Source organism: Plutella xylostella, chromosome 29 (genome assembly GCF_932276165.1).
Source record: "Plutella xylostella chromosome 29, ilPluXylo3.1, whole genome shotgun sequence".
Classification (NCBI taxonomy): Eukaryota; Metazoa; Arthropoda; class Insecta; order Lepidoptera; family Plutellidae; genus Plutella; species Plutella xylostella.
Genome location: NC_064009.1, coordinates 5,818,553 through 5,831,391, shown reverse-complemented (window position 1 = coordinate 5,831,391; position 12,839 = coordinate 5,818,553). Strand labels below are relative to the sequence as shown.

The following is a 12,839-nucleotide window of genomic DNA, read 5'->3' as shown; positions in this document are numbered from 1 at the left end:
TTATTATAACTTTAGAAAATAATCTGTTCTTAAATTATTGTAGCACTAATAAATACCAGACAATTCAGGAGGCATGGGTATTGGGTAGTAGTATCACGTAGGCAGTAGTAGGTATACTATCTTAAATTATTCTCCTGTCTACCTACAAAATCCATGTAATCTGGAAAATATTTACAACTTGCCTTCTACAATAAAAAAAAAACACCTAATTGTTGTTTGTTACTTTATTATTTAATAACTAGATTTTAAGTAGTGGCTGTGTGAATTAATTTTGATCTTATTTTATAGTTGTTTTATAGTTTTGATTTAAATGATCTGAAGTGTAAATAGTCACAAATTATTTAAATATGTACGTATTTTAATACTATAAAGCCTTCATAGAAAGAATTTAATATATGTATGAATTCAATTTTATCCGTTTATCTCTACAATCTATAGCTTGTAGGTACATAAGTAGATGTCTTCTTACCAAGTGCCACTGTTAGGTGTAACCTGATTCTAGTAGTGATCGAATGTTTAAGAATAATTAAGAATAAAAGGCGTGTGTAAAATGAAGAGATGGAAGAATATCAGTTAAATTGTGCCTTATTTAAAGTCATTTAGCGATGAAATCTTGATTAGGTAGTGTGCCCTGGGTAATTTAACTTTAACTTGAAATATACATATTTGAAATCTATCACTACTTATATGTTTTTAAATCTATATTGACTTTATTATTGCTCATTTTATTTATTACTATTATGGTGAAATGTATTACATAGGTATTCATAGATAGTTTGGAATGGGATCAAATAGACGTGAAAAGATTAAAATATACTTATTCGTTTTATTACCATCTCATAGTTTTATTCCTTGTAGTTATAACTTATACCAAGTCTAGGCCTCTATTAAGCTGGGTACAGACCGGCCAAACGAACGGGTTTCGTAGACCTTCGTTGCTGCAATCTGCCCTGTATTATGTATGATAAATATCCATCGTTGGCCGTTCGTTGGGCCGGTCTGTACGCAGCTTTAGTAGTAAGTGGTCTCATTGCAAATTCCCCCGAGCTTGTTGTTTCTTATGCAGTACTTTCTCAATTCATCGAATGTCAATAAGAACACTGAAAATGGTAGCGATAGGAACCACCTGCAATATAAAATAAACAGCAGTTGGATCAATAATTCATAGGTACTTTAAAAACATTAAAGAAACTCAAATTATCTATTTTAATATGTTGTATTCTCACCATCTAAAATATAAGGGATATGCATTGAAGAATGTGTTAACGCCGGGGATGTAACAAATACATATCGCCAAGCACAGTTCGAACACCAACCCCACATTCAAAACATGATTCTTCATTCCTGTTGAAAGTATATCAAATTTTATTAATGAAAAGCAAAGCCTAAAGATATATCACAACTTCAGCCTGTCTATTGCTTTATTTATTTATTTTTATTTCAATCCAACAGAGTTATTCTATGTATAGTGCCACAAACTTATCTGTTCCGGTGAGAGCGAACTAAATTGGTCCATACCTCATTACTTACTAATGAATTTCATATTGAATTGACATAGATTATATGGACCAATTTAGTTCGCTCTCACCGGAACAGATAAGTTTGTGGCACTATAAGTAGGTATATTACATATGATAGGACAGCATAGTACCTAATAGTCAGGTCACCTATACTATTTTCAACATGCAACACTGCTGCCACCTACATCCATTTTATGGTGTAGATTAATTTTCCCCTTACAAGCAACACCAACTACATATAACTTCTTATAAACGTATTCCAAATTCAAACTAACCAATCCGGAACACAGAGTTGTACCGAGTCCGGCAGACGACTCCGTTCATCATCTGAGTCAGCACTATGGCCACGAAGTAGGCGGCTTGCGACGCGCGCTCCACCTCCTTGCGCTCGGCGTAGGTCCACTCCTGGCCGAGAGAGTCTTGCACGTCGGTGACGGCTGGGTTGTCCCAACGGTCTCTTATGCCTTGTAAATAATAACTTCATTAGGAATGATTATAGCGAATCTGCCTAGACACTTCTAGTGCTGCTGGACATTTGTTATCGGTAGTGGAGGTATAATTATAACGCGCGTGAATAAAGAAACAATATAAAATGGCGGCGTTTCATAGCACGGAGCGGAGCATAGTCAAACCCAAAACTACAGAAGATCGTCTTATGATTATTGTTCCGTAGTCGGTAAACTACCGTACATTCGTTCAATCCTTACTAAATGTGACCAGAGGGCGCTACTGTCGAAATCAAAACTGCACAAAAATCCTCACCAAAAAGGTCTTGCGGATAAAACCCGAACTCGGCCATCACCACAAAGTAGGCGAACATGCCGGCGGCCACCTCCACCAGTCCAAGGAGGCCATAAGCCAGGAACAGCATACGACCAGAGACGAGGTGTGCGGCGGAGCGGGGGGGGCGCGCCATGGCGTCGCTCTCAGCCGCCTCGTAGGAGAGTGCCACGGCCGGCCACATGTCCGTGCCCAGGTCTACGCACAGGATCGTCATTGCTCCTGGTTATTGAAAGGTATTGGTGATTAGGTAGGTATTTGGTTGTGGTGGGTAGTTTGAGCTGCGCTGCTAAGCTCCAGTTTCTCACTTGCAGTCTCTGCCAATCACAGCAGCGCTTAGAACGTAAGTACTTACATAATTAATACACTCGCAAACAATGAAAAAAAGTGAGAAAAAGCTTCAACTTTAAAATTAAATGTTAAAATTGGGGTTATTTGGTAGGAATTCGAATTTTGTAGGTAGTTAAGTGGAACTTTTTCATTGATCATGAGTGTATTTTAGGTCTACAGCTGGTATCTACATAATGTTGCGGTAGTAATAGTAATTAGGTACCTAACGGCAGCGGAATAGCACACAATATGAACAGAAACACGGGGAATATTTCTGGAACGTTCGATATAAGAATGTAGCAGACGGATTTCTTCAGGTTATCATAGATCTTCCTTCCTTCCTCTATTCCAACAACGATTGTTGCGAAATTGTCGTCCATCAAAATGATGTCTGCCGTTTGCTTCGATACCTGATTTGATTAACATAGAATCAATGGTTAATATTGATGGACACTGGTTAACGTATCTACCTACCTAAGTGCCAGTTTCGCCATAGTGGGTTAGAGCATAACCAGGGATTATTATTGATGAACCAATCCCTGGTTACGATCTAACCGACTATGGCGAAATTGGAGCTACGTATATTTGTACACCACCAAAAAACGGGATCAGTACTTAATATTTTTGCCACACGCCTTCCAACCTATATACAGTTTTCCTGCGTAACGGTGACGTAAAAAAAGCGTCGCGCTCGCTCACAATTCGTGACTGCGTTTTTTGCACCCCGCGCCATTTAAATTTTATGTACAATTCTTCTACACAATATATAAAACTGTAGGTACTCTATACTAAGTCACTAATACTAAGTCCTCGTGTGTAAACACGCTGATTTGTGCTTAGCATTAGTGTTTGTGAATGGTGCAAGTGAATAGAGATCGATCCTATTTACTAAGAGACAAGTCGATGACAAGTACTAAGCGCTTAGCTACGAAGCCCGTGTGAACCAGCCATTAGCCTTACCTGTGAGCCAGTGATCCCCATAGAGATGCCGATGTTGGCTCTCCTCAGGGCCGGCGCGTCGTTCACCCCGTCGCCCGTGACCGCCACGATGCCGCCGAGCCGCTGGCACGCCTCCACTATCTGGAGCTTCTGCGTTGGAGACGTTCGCGCGAACACTGAAATGTATTGTAGATGCTCTGTTTGAAATTCAGTAGACCGTTGATTTGTACGCGGATCCATTAAAATATGTGAAGCATCTAGCTACATCTACATACGTTCATCAAGGATAGATAGAAAGATGGGAGAGCCAGTTGTTTGATGGTACCGAATAGATATAAATTACTTAAGTGTTTCAGGAAAACTCTGACCGTCCCTTATTTGCGATGTGCTATTACCGGAGAGCGGTGTCGTGTTAGTACCTATCAAGTAATTACAGCCTACCATATCACTACCTCGACAAATAGCCAACCTAAATGAACACCAAAGAAGCTCACCAATCTCCGGATACTCTCTCAGCGTACCCTCCAACATCCCCGCCGTCATATCTCTCAGCTCCGCGCCGGTGACGACGCGAGCGCGGGGCGTGGTGGCGATGCCCACGTGCCGCGCCACGGCGCGCGCCGTGCCCGGGTGGTCGCCCGTCACCATCAGCACGCGCACTCCTGCTGCGCGCACCACCGCGATGGCCGAGCGGACCTGGATGGTGCATCATGTTGGTATGTGGAATATTTGGACGCACTTTTATCTAAGTAGTTAATTTAAAATTAATAGTTACTAAAATACAAAGCAACAGCTCTTTTCAAATTCGTCATCAGCACACGCACGCCCGCCGCGCGCACCACCGCGATGGCTGAGCGGACCTGGGTGGTGGTTGATTTGAGCTATGCCGATTAGTTGATTGCGCTTGTAATTTAGGGGTAAAAAAGAAACGGGATAGCTCTGTGTAGCTCGCACAGCCGCAAGAGCTCACATTATTTATACCGACTCATCATTCCCATCATCATGCATTCCAGTAAGATGATACAGCATTCAAATAGTCATATTTACCAATCACTTTTTCAACATCACCAAAGGTTAACTGGTAGAGAATGCTACTAGCATTAAGTTCGCCTTTGTACCAATTTACTATGTTTGTTCAATAAAGAATTTATTATTAATAATAATATTTCCTTAACCTACCTCTCGCCGTGGTGGATCCATCAGCCCCACAAGACCGAGAAAGCGTAGGTTTGATAGCGGGAAATTTTCTTTTTCTGTATCAAATTCAAATCCCATGGGGAAATCCTTTGTGTCTAGCGCCAAGTCAGCGAATGCCAAAACTCTTTCACCTGAAAACGATATTCTGATAAATAGATCGTTTGATTGAGGATTATACTTGTAGAGGTGTATAAAAAATAAGTTTACCGGTATTTGCAAGTGATTCAGTAGCCTCTTCTGCTACTTTCTTCATTGCGTCTGTGAAATTAGATTCTCCATTTTTCATGGCGATGGTAGAGCAACGGCTTATTATATTTTCAGGTGCCCCCTTCATCATCACAATGTAACTTGAAGATTTTGTGTCTAAATGGACTGACACCTGAAAAAGTAAAGTAGTACGGTCTAGAGTTCAACACAGAAGCTTATGGGAATTCTATATCCTTGCGGTGCTTATCCACCAGAGATGTGCTGTGCTACGTTGCGATGGGTGCCCTTGATATCCACATGGGATAGCACAGGTGGGAACGGCATTCTTTCATATCATCGCAGCATAGCTGCATAGCACATTGCTAATGGAAAATCAACCTCAGTGTAGATAAAGCTGTAGATCCTTGCTTTACAGATAATTAGAAAGAAGCCCATTAACTACCTGATACTTATTAACCGAGTTGAACGGTATCTCGGCAACATTCGGGAAGGCCAATCGGCGCGCTGTGGGATCATCTGCGTGGAAGAGGAATTCCAAGATGGCGGTCTCGGACGCGTCCCCGTGCACCTCTCCCGCTGGTCCCACTGACGCCGTGCTGCACAGCGCGCCACAACGTTTCAGGGAGTCGAATGCTTTAATTGGCATAGTAAGGTTCATTAAATTATTGGTAAGAAAATATTGTCAATTAACTCAATAATGTTGGTAAGTACAATGAAATATTTATCTTTACCTGCACTTCCCTTTAGTTTATCTGTAAAGAAAAACAGTTGCATTGAATATCTCCTATAAAGGAATCTGGTGGGTAAGGTACTGTAGGTACCTAGCTTTACAAAAAGGAAACGAGAGCTGTCATAAAATCGGTACGGCAATGCTCGTCGTGGTTAGCACAGCAGAACTCCGAAACATCGTTTTTCGTATCCACAAATGACGAACATAGTTTAACTGACCCAAGATTCAAGATATCCTCGGTGGCCCTTTGCTCGTCATAGTTAATACCTATGTAAGAAAACATTAGCCACTTTACCCAAGGAAGTCTCAACCCCGCACAGGGTGTTCCAAACCCACACGTCCCACACGCACATCTTGTTCTCCGTCAATGTCCCAGTCTTGTCCGAACAGATGGCAGTGCACGCGCCCAGCGCCTCGATGGCGTCCAGGTTCTTGACCACACAATTGCGCTTCATCATGTGTTTAGCTGTCACGGTGAGGGCTGCCGTCACGGTTGGTTGCAGGCCTGAGGGTTAGTTGAAGCTTTTGTAATGAGGTGTTGTAACGGAGGTACCCGGTATTATGATTTCGTGGTCATTTCACCTAAGTACCTATGTGTAGGTAGGTACCTATACTTATACAACATAAGTACATAAAGGTAAAAGGAACCCTGTAAATATTAATATTTGCCGCCACGAACTGTTCATTATATCCACCCATGCGCGGAAAAACTATACTACTAAGTACCTACTAGTTATTTAGATGCGGGGGTTTCTCCTATTTTGTAGGCTCATTTACTTACGATAAAATACTATAAATACTCACCTTCAGGTATATTAGCCACGATGATGCCAATGACAATCACGGTGATTTGCATCAGCGGGTACCCCAAACAGTAGGACGCGACCGCAACAAACACCCCAAGGCTGAGGGCCCACACGGACACGCACTTCATGAAGTGGTGGATATGGAGCGTGAGCGGCGAGGGTTGCGGCTTGATGCGTGCCGCTAGCCCCGCCACGCGGCCCAGCGCTGTGAGGTCGCCCGTGCAGATTACCACCCCTGGAAGGTGGGATTGTCTATTGTTTATCGTCGTGTAATTTTTCACACACACACACACACACACGGTTAGGATTAGATGTCATGTGGATACAGAAAATGTTGGAAATTATGAGTTTTTGCAACATCCTGTACAGTGGAGACGTATTCAAAAATGTGAATGAAAGTAGAGTATGATTGACTTATCCTGATGAATGGGAATGATTTCCATCTTGTGATGAGTGTTTTATGTTACAGCATACCTACTTACCTATTATATTGATATTGTAAAAAGTAAGTTTGTAGGTATATCTTACCCAAAGCCCAACCTTCAACACACTGAGTCGAGAAAAAAGCCACATTGGTTGATTCCAGTATGTTAGGATTGCCCTCTGAGTTGCTACGTGGCACTGCTATGCTCTCCCCTGTCAGCGAAGAGTTGTCCACCTGCACGTAACATAGGTAGGTATCATATAGTATACCTATATACCTACATAGGGTTCCGCTCATCTGGCATAATCTTTATTGACCAAAACTCATTTCGCATAACTCGTATGGTCTAAACTTTTTTGACCGAACCATCACTTTGCCAAGACTTATGTGGCATAAGGCTCGTTTCGTCTAAAACTCTTTAGGCACAATCTTTAAACACCTAAGTTTCGTTTGCTCAAATTTATGTTCGTCTATACCTATGTAGGTATAATCTTGTTTCTCCTAATGTTATCTTAATAAATAATATATTAAGTATGTAGTAAATGTACAAATTGTGGTATTATTCTCCTACATCCCGAAAATCACGATGTTGTATGATCAAAAAATCGAAAGTTAACGACCAATATAATTATTACAAACCCCATGAGATTGAAACCTAAAAATAGGTGCGACGACGAGCAAAGCGAGGAGGAGCGTGTTAGGTGCACATGTTCATCAAAACCAAAGCGGAGCGCAGCGAAGCGGAGCGGAGCGTTTTCCAAACAGCGGAAACAATACAAGGCACCAGTTTGCGCTATGTAGGGAGACGCTCCGTCAAAGTTAAAGCCAAACGAATATTATTACTTTGTATAAACCTAATAAACCTATGCCATAGCATTATTAGGCTATTCAAGATTTGGCCATACCATTATTAGGCTAAACAATGTTATGCGAAATAACTTTTTACTAAACGAGATTTATGCCATACGATTTTCGGCGTAACGAGACTTTGACCAAACGTCACTATGCAATACGAGATTAGGCAAATAAATCTTATGCCAAAAAAGGTAGAACCACCTACATATGAACGTTAAGAGCATTTTAGAATCTTGGTATCATTGACACTCAGACGCTATGATTTTCCACCGTCCGCGAATCAACCAGATTCCCGAACCAACTTTTTCAACAGTCGGAGTTCGATTGATGAAATCCCGGAAACAAATCGATTAAATAACCCATATGAAAAGTTATTAAGTACAACTTATAAGTACTTATGTATTATGTACAAAGAGAGTAATATAGCAACAAACCTTAAACCCCTTGCTATCAATGACCCTAATATCCGCCGGCACGATATCCCCGGCTTGCACCCTCACCACGTCTCCCTTCACGACCTCGTGCGTGGCTCGCTCGCGCAGGACCCCGTCACGGACGCAGTGAGCGTAGGAGGGCAGCATGTTGTTGAATGTCTTCATTATCTGGGGGAATTCGGTTATGAGATATACCTAACTACCATGTAGCTGCTGGGTAGGTTATCGTGCCTTGCCTGTAGGCACAAAACAAATTAAATGAGTATATAGTTACTTACCTACCTACTTACTACATATACCAACGAGTTCTCGAGTGGAGACCACGAACAAAGGCAGCGTGGTACGTCCTCCTACCCGCTGGACCGACGACCTTAGGCGGGTAGGCGGTAGTGGCTGGATGAGGTAGGTCGGCCATATATGATATGTCCAACAGTGGATGATTATTGGCTGATGATGAAAATACCTACTTATCAAAAATCTCACCTAAGTAAGTAGGACGTTCTAATCTAAATATTAGTCATTTGAACAGATATAATTAAATTCACCCTGGTGCTCCTGTAGTTCTGTACGAAGCTGAACAAGCCGCAGACGAGGTCAACGGCCACGAGCACGCAGCCCAGGTACAGGTTGTCTCGGGAGGGGTTGGGCTTGTTCATCACCTCTATGAGGTAGGCGATTAGGCACAGAGCCGCACCGACCCAGATTAGAATGGAGAAACCTGGAAATTATAATAATAATAATAATAATGTCCTCCTAGCCGAATTTCGACCACGGCGGCCAATCTCAACTGAGATCAGCCATCTACGCAGGAGTAGATTATAGTGCCCAAGTGTGTGCGCAGTACACAGGAGCACTCTCTGTTCCATCACTCTCATAACCCAATGGGACGGATTGACCGACACGACTGGAGAGAGCTAGGCGCAGGACCGACTGCTTTACATGCCCATCCGACAGCATGGATCGTTTCACTGTTTCGGACATCAGGTGATCAGCCTTCTATGTCCTAACCAAACTTAGAACCACAATTTAGAAACACAAATTGATGGTCCCACCCGGGAATCGAACCCGGGACCTCTGGGTCATGAAGCTAAGCTTCTACCACTAGACCACAGAGGCAGTTAAATGGAAATTATAATCAAAGACCGTCCGTATATCGTATGATAGTCAGGATGTGGCTAGATGAGGATGGCCGAAGACAGAGCGGCCTTCAGGCGAGGCCTATGTTAATTTTTTATTGTTTTTTTATTGGAAGATGTTAGCTGATGATAAACAACGGCATTACCATTATGGACATAACTCCCCAGTCTTGGAGGGCCTATTTACAGTAAGTACCTACTTATCTGCGTGTGGGTGTGATACTTCATACCAATAGCTTTTGTATGAAGTTATTAATAGCTACGTAGGTAGGTTCCTAAGTCGATTGTATTCGTAAAAAGTAGGATTCTATTAAAATGTATTGTAATGGTCATGGGCGTACCCAGGTAGGGGCAGGGGGGGGCAGCTGCCCCCCCCTAGAACATAAAATAAACTTAAATTTTCCGGCCAAGTGGGAATTAAAAACGTGTTACCTACTCTGCGCAAAATTAAGACAAGTGTTGGAAAAACATAAAATAATAATTAAAAAAATTAAAAAACCGACTTCAAAAAACCACTAAAATGTAATAAATAATTTAAGGTTTACACAAGTTCTAATCGTATGTGACAGTACGAGACACGAAGTAGTTGCTATATATCGTTGAGGAGTTCCCCTGACTGCCTTCCGTTTCCATCATCAGATCAGCTCAAGGTCACCATCATATTTTTTTGTTATAAGAACTATATTTACGTTCTTAATTTCATTAGAATCGGTTAATATGTGCCCAAAATGGAAATTCATACCCTGTTTTTACCCCTTTATCCATCCCTTATATCCCTTGGGGGTGAGATAAAATTCTGAAAAAAAATGGGACCACCTGGGACCTCAACCCAATACAACAAAAAAAGAATTTTCAAAATCGGTTCATAAACGGCGGAGTAATCGGTGAACACTGAACATACATAAAAAATATATAAAAAAAGATCCCGACGAATTGAGAACCTCCTCCTTTTTTGAAGTCGGTTAAAAATATATTTAACTAGCTGTTCCCGCGCGCTTCGCTTCGCCTTAAAAAGTTTTCCCGTGGGAATTCCGGGATAAAAAGTAGCCTATGTTCTTTCCCAGGGTCTAGACCGTATGTATACCAAATTTCATTCAGATCCGTTCAGTAGTTTTGGCGTGAAAGAGTAACAGACAGACACAGTTACTTTCGCATTTATAATATTAGAAAGGATAAGGATTTTCAAAAAAAACGGGAAGATATCACCGCCATCTTCAAGAAAGATCAATTTACTGAGCTAACCAGTCGGTTTTAGTCATAGAACGGATTCAAATTACCTGCGTTTGTGTGATATGCATCTAATAAGACAGTAATTGGTATGCGTAGCTTTTCTAGAAAAAGAAATATTTCAATAGTTTCCCGGGCTCACCAGGTTTTTTGACAGAGTTGCATGATCGGTCCCGTAAGAACATTGGTTTGTTACAAAAGAGTTTTTATATAAAATTATTGATAATTTTCTTGACTTTAATTCTAAAATAACTTATTCAACATGTTTACTTACTGCCAGTTTCTATAACTCTATCTATCCATAACTGGTAGTTACTTTCATACGATTTTGACATATTCAAAAGTAAAAATCTGACAAAATCGTATGAACTAACTACCAGTTAAGGATAGATAGAGTTATAGAAACTGGGAGTAAGTATTTTCGAAGGTATATATTTTTGCAAGTATATAAATACGATAAAATTAACATTTAAAATAAACGGTAATAATACCCTCAATGATAGAAGCAGTTGATGGTAGTACCGCCACCCCGTGACGATTGCTACCTGAGCTGCGGCGCTCCGTTAGGTGTGTTTTAAACTTTCGACAATTCTTGACTGCCTTGACGATCTGTACGTCCTGTACGTATGTACATACCTACGGTTTTGGTATCATTGCTTAGCTTATTTCAAATAGTTTTAAATTAATACATAAAAATATCATCAAAGGGGGCTATTTTCAAAGTAAATCAAGTAAATGTAGATTTTTTATGTATTTTTTTGCGTCAAAAAAATTAGATTAGGTGCTTTTAACTTATTTTATGTACCTTTTTAGCAGTTGTGGATATTTTTATTGGATACAAATGGCTATTTGCGGATGAAATCATTTTTTTATTTCATGCCCGTAAGGCGTTTAATTAAATCTCGAGATATGATTTTTTATGAAAACTAAGTATCTAAAACTTTAAAATGGCCGCCATTTCTAGAATATTTAGATTTGACCCCACACATGGGGGTTTTTTTATCGATGAAATTACTCGTAGAATCCACCCTTCAAGTTTGTTGGGTCCGAAAAACAACACACTGTATAATCGTATACAGAAATATTATATTTAATGATCAACCAAAACCCTTTCTTTTCGATCTTCAAAGTCAAAAAATGGCTTAAAGATGGCGGTAATACCTGCATTTACGTTAAAATTAAATATTGTACAATATTCGTTGTAGTAGGTATAGGTTAGCTACGCATTACAAGTAAATTTTCATGATTTTTTGTTACAATCGACCGACTATCATCTCGAAATAGGTATGAGCTGCCCCCCCCTAGCTGAAATCCTGGGTACGCCCTTGGTAATGGTAATCAGCTAACGTTAAAGAAGAATTAACAGAGTACAAAGTCCAGTTGTTAGCACTTGTGTAGAAACGATAACACATCAATATCTACCTCTTCATACAGCATATAAAATGACTCACAACTAAGACTTATCAACAAGTAATAATAAGTTACCTGTGCATAAAGATTTGAAGAGCTGTGTCAATATTCCATAGTTGGTTGATGGCGTCAGCGTGTTAGGGCCATAGAAATGTAACAGCTGGGCTGCCCTAGCACTTGATAGTCCCGTACTGGGGTCGGTACCCAAATGCTCGTATAATTCCTCTAAAATTGAAAAATAACTGTTAACTTAAGCAAAATGTGGCTATTTGAACTTAACCTACATAAGTAGGTATATAAAATGTATCTCTACCTACATAGCAATGAATTTGAACTTACTCAAGGGTATTAAATGGTCCGTAGTTTGTATTTCCTTCTTCAGCAAGTTGAGTCTGGTGTTGCTGAGTTCCCGAGACCTTAAACGCTTGGGATTGTTGGGCCTAAATAGCTCAGTCAAGCTATTCGTTTTAGCATTCATTTTATCGATAAATAAGTCGGTATGTTGGTGGTTAAAAGTTTTATCTAACTAAGGCATAGGTCATTGCAAAATCTAGTGGGTCACCTAGATAGATTTTATGATTTGAAAAGTATGGATGGTCAGTCAGGGTAAGAGGGTGGCAAAAGAAACTAAAGTCTGAGGTATTGACTCCAGCACCGTTTTTACTGTGTCCAACAGTACCAACACAATATAAATAAACTCATTAATTTTGGCCAGTCAAGTTTAAAGAGGTCACATTAATTTGTAATTTATATGAATTAGCCTTTAAAAAAATATGTTTTAATTTAAGTAGTAAAAAGATTAGTAAATGGCTTGATCAAAAGTAATTTAACTGTAAAAGTGTGC

The 12,839-nt window shown here is 40.4% G+C and overlaps 1 protein-coding gene across 1 annotated transcript; it reads right to left on the bottom strand.

Annotated features, from left to right (window-relative positions):
• Positions 1–812: 812 nt before the first annotated feature.
• Positions 813–12,798, bottom strand: LOC105393938 (sodium/potassium-transporting ATPase subunit alpha-B). Its single transcript, XM_038116289.2, has 18 exons — positions 12,335–12,798; positions 12,071–12,220; positions 8,768–8,940; positions 8,223–8,390; positions 7,038–7,167; positions 6,508–6,744; positions 5,999–6,208; positions 5,705–5,725; positions 5,416–5,606; positions 4,974–5,145; positions 4,749–4,897; positions 4,064–4,265; positions 3,591–3,745; positions 2,854–3,040; positions 2,283–2,522; positions 1,796–1,984; positions 1,227–1,344; positions 813–1,126 (listed from the first exon to the last, which is right to left on the bottom strand). The coding sequence occupies exons 1-18, from the start codon at positions 12,471–12,473 to the stop codon at positions 1,012–1,014; spliced, it is 2,946 nt and encodes a 981-aa protein (XP_037972217.2). The 5' UTR covers positions 12,474–12,798; the 3' UTR covers positions 813–1,011.
• Between the last annotated feature and the right edge of the window lie 41 nt (positions 12,799–12,839).

Excerpts from the sequence above, each read along its gene's own strand:
- LOC105393938 (XM_038116289.2), bottom strand. The coding sequence starts at position 12,473 with ATGAATGCTAAAACGAATAGCTTGACTGAGCTATTTAGGCCCAACAAT. Across the intron at positions 6,745-7,037 it reads TGTTGAAGGTTGGGCTTTGG|GGGTGGTAATCTGCACGGGC; the intron begins GTAAGATATACC and ends CCCACCTTCCAG. Across the intron at positions 5,146-5,415 it reads ACTCGGTTAATAAGTATCAG|GTGTCAGTCCATTTAGACAC; the intron begins GTAGTTAATGGG and ends TTACTTTTTCAG.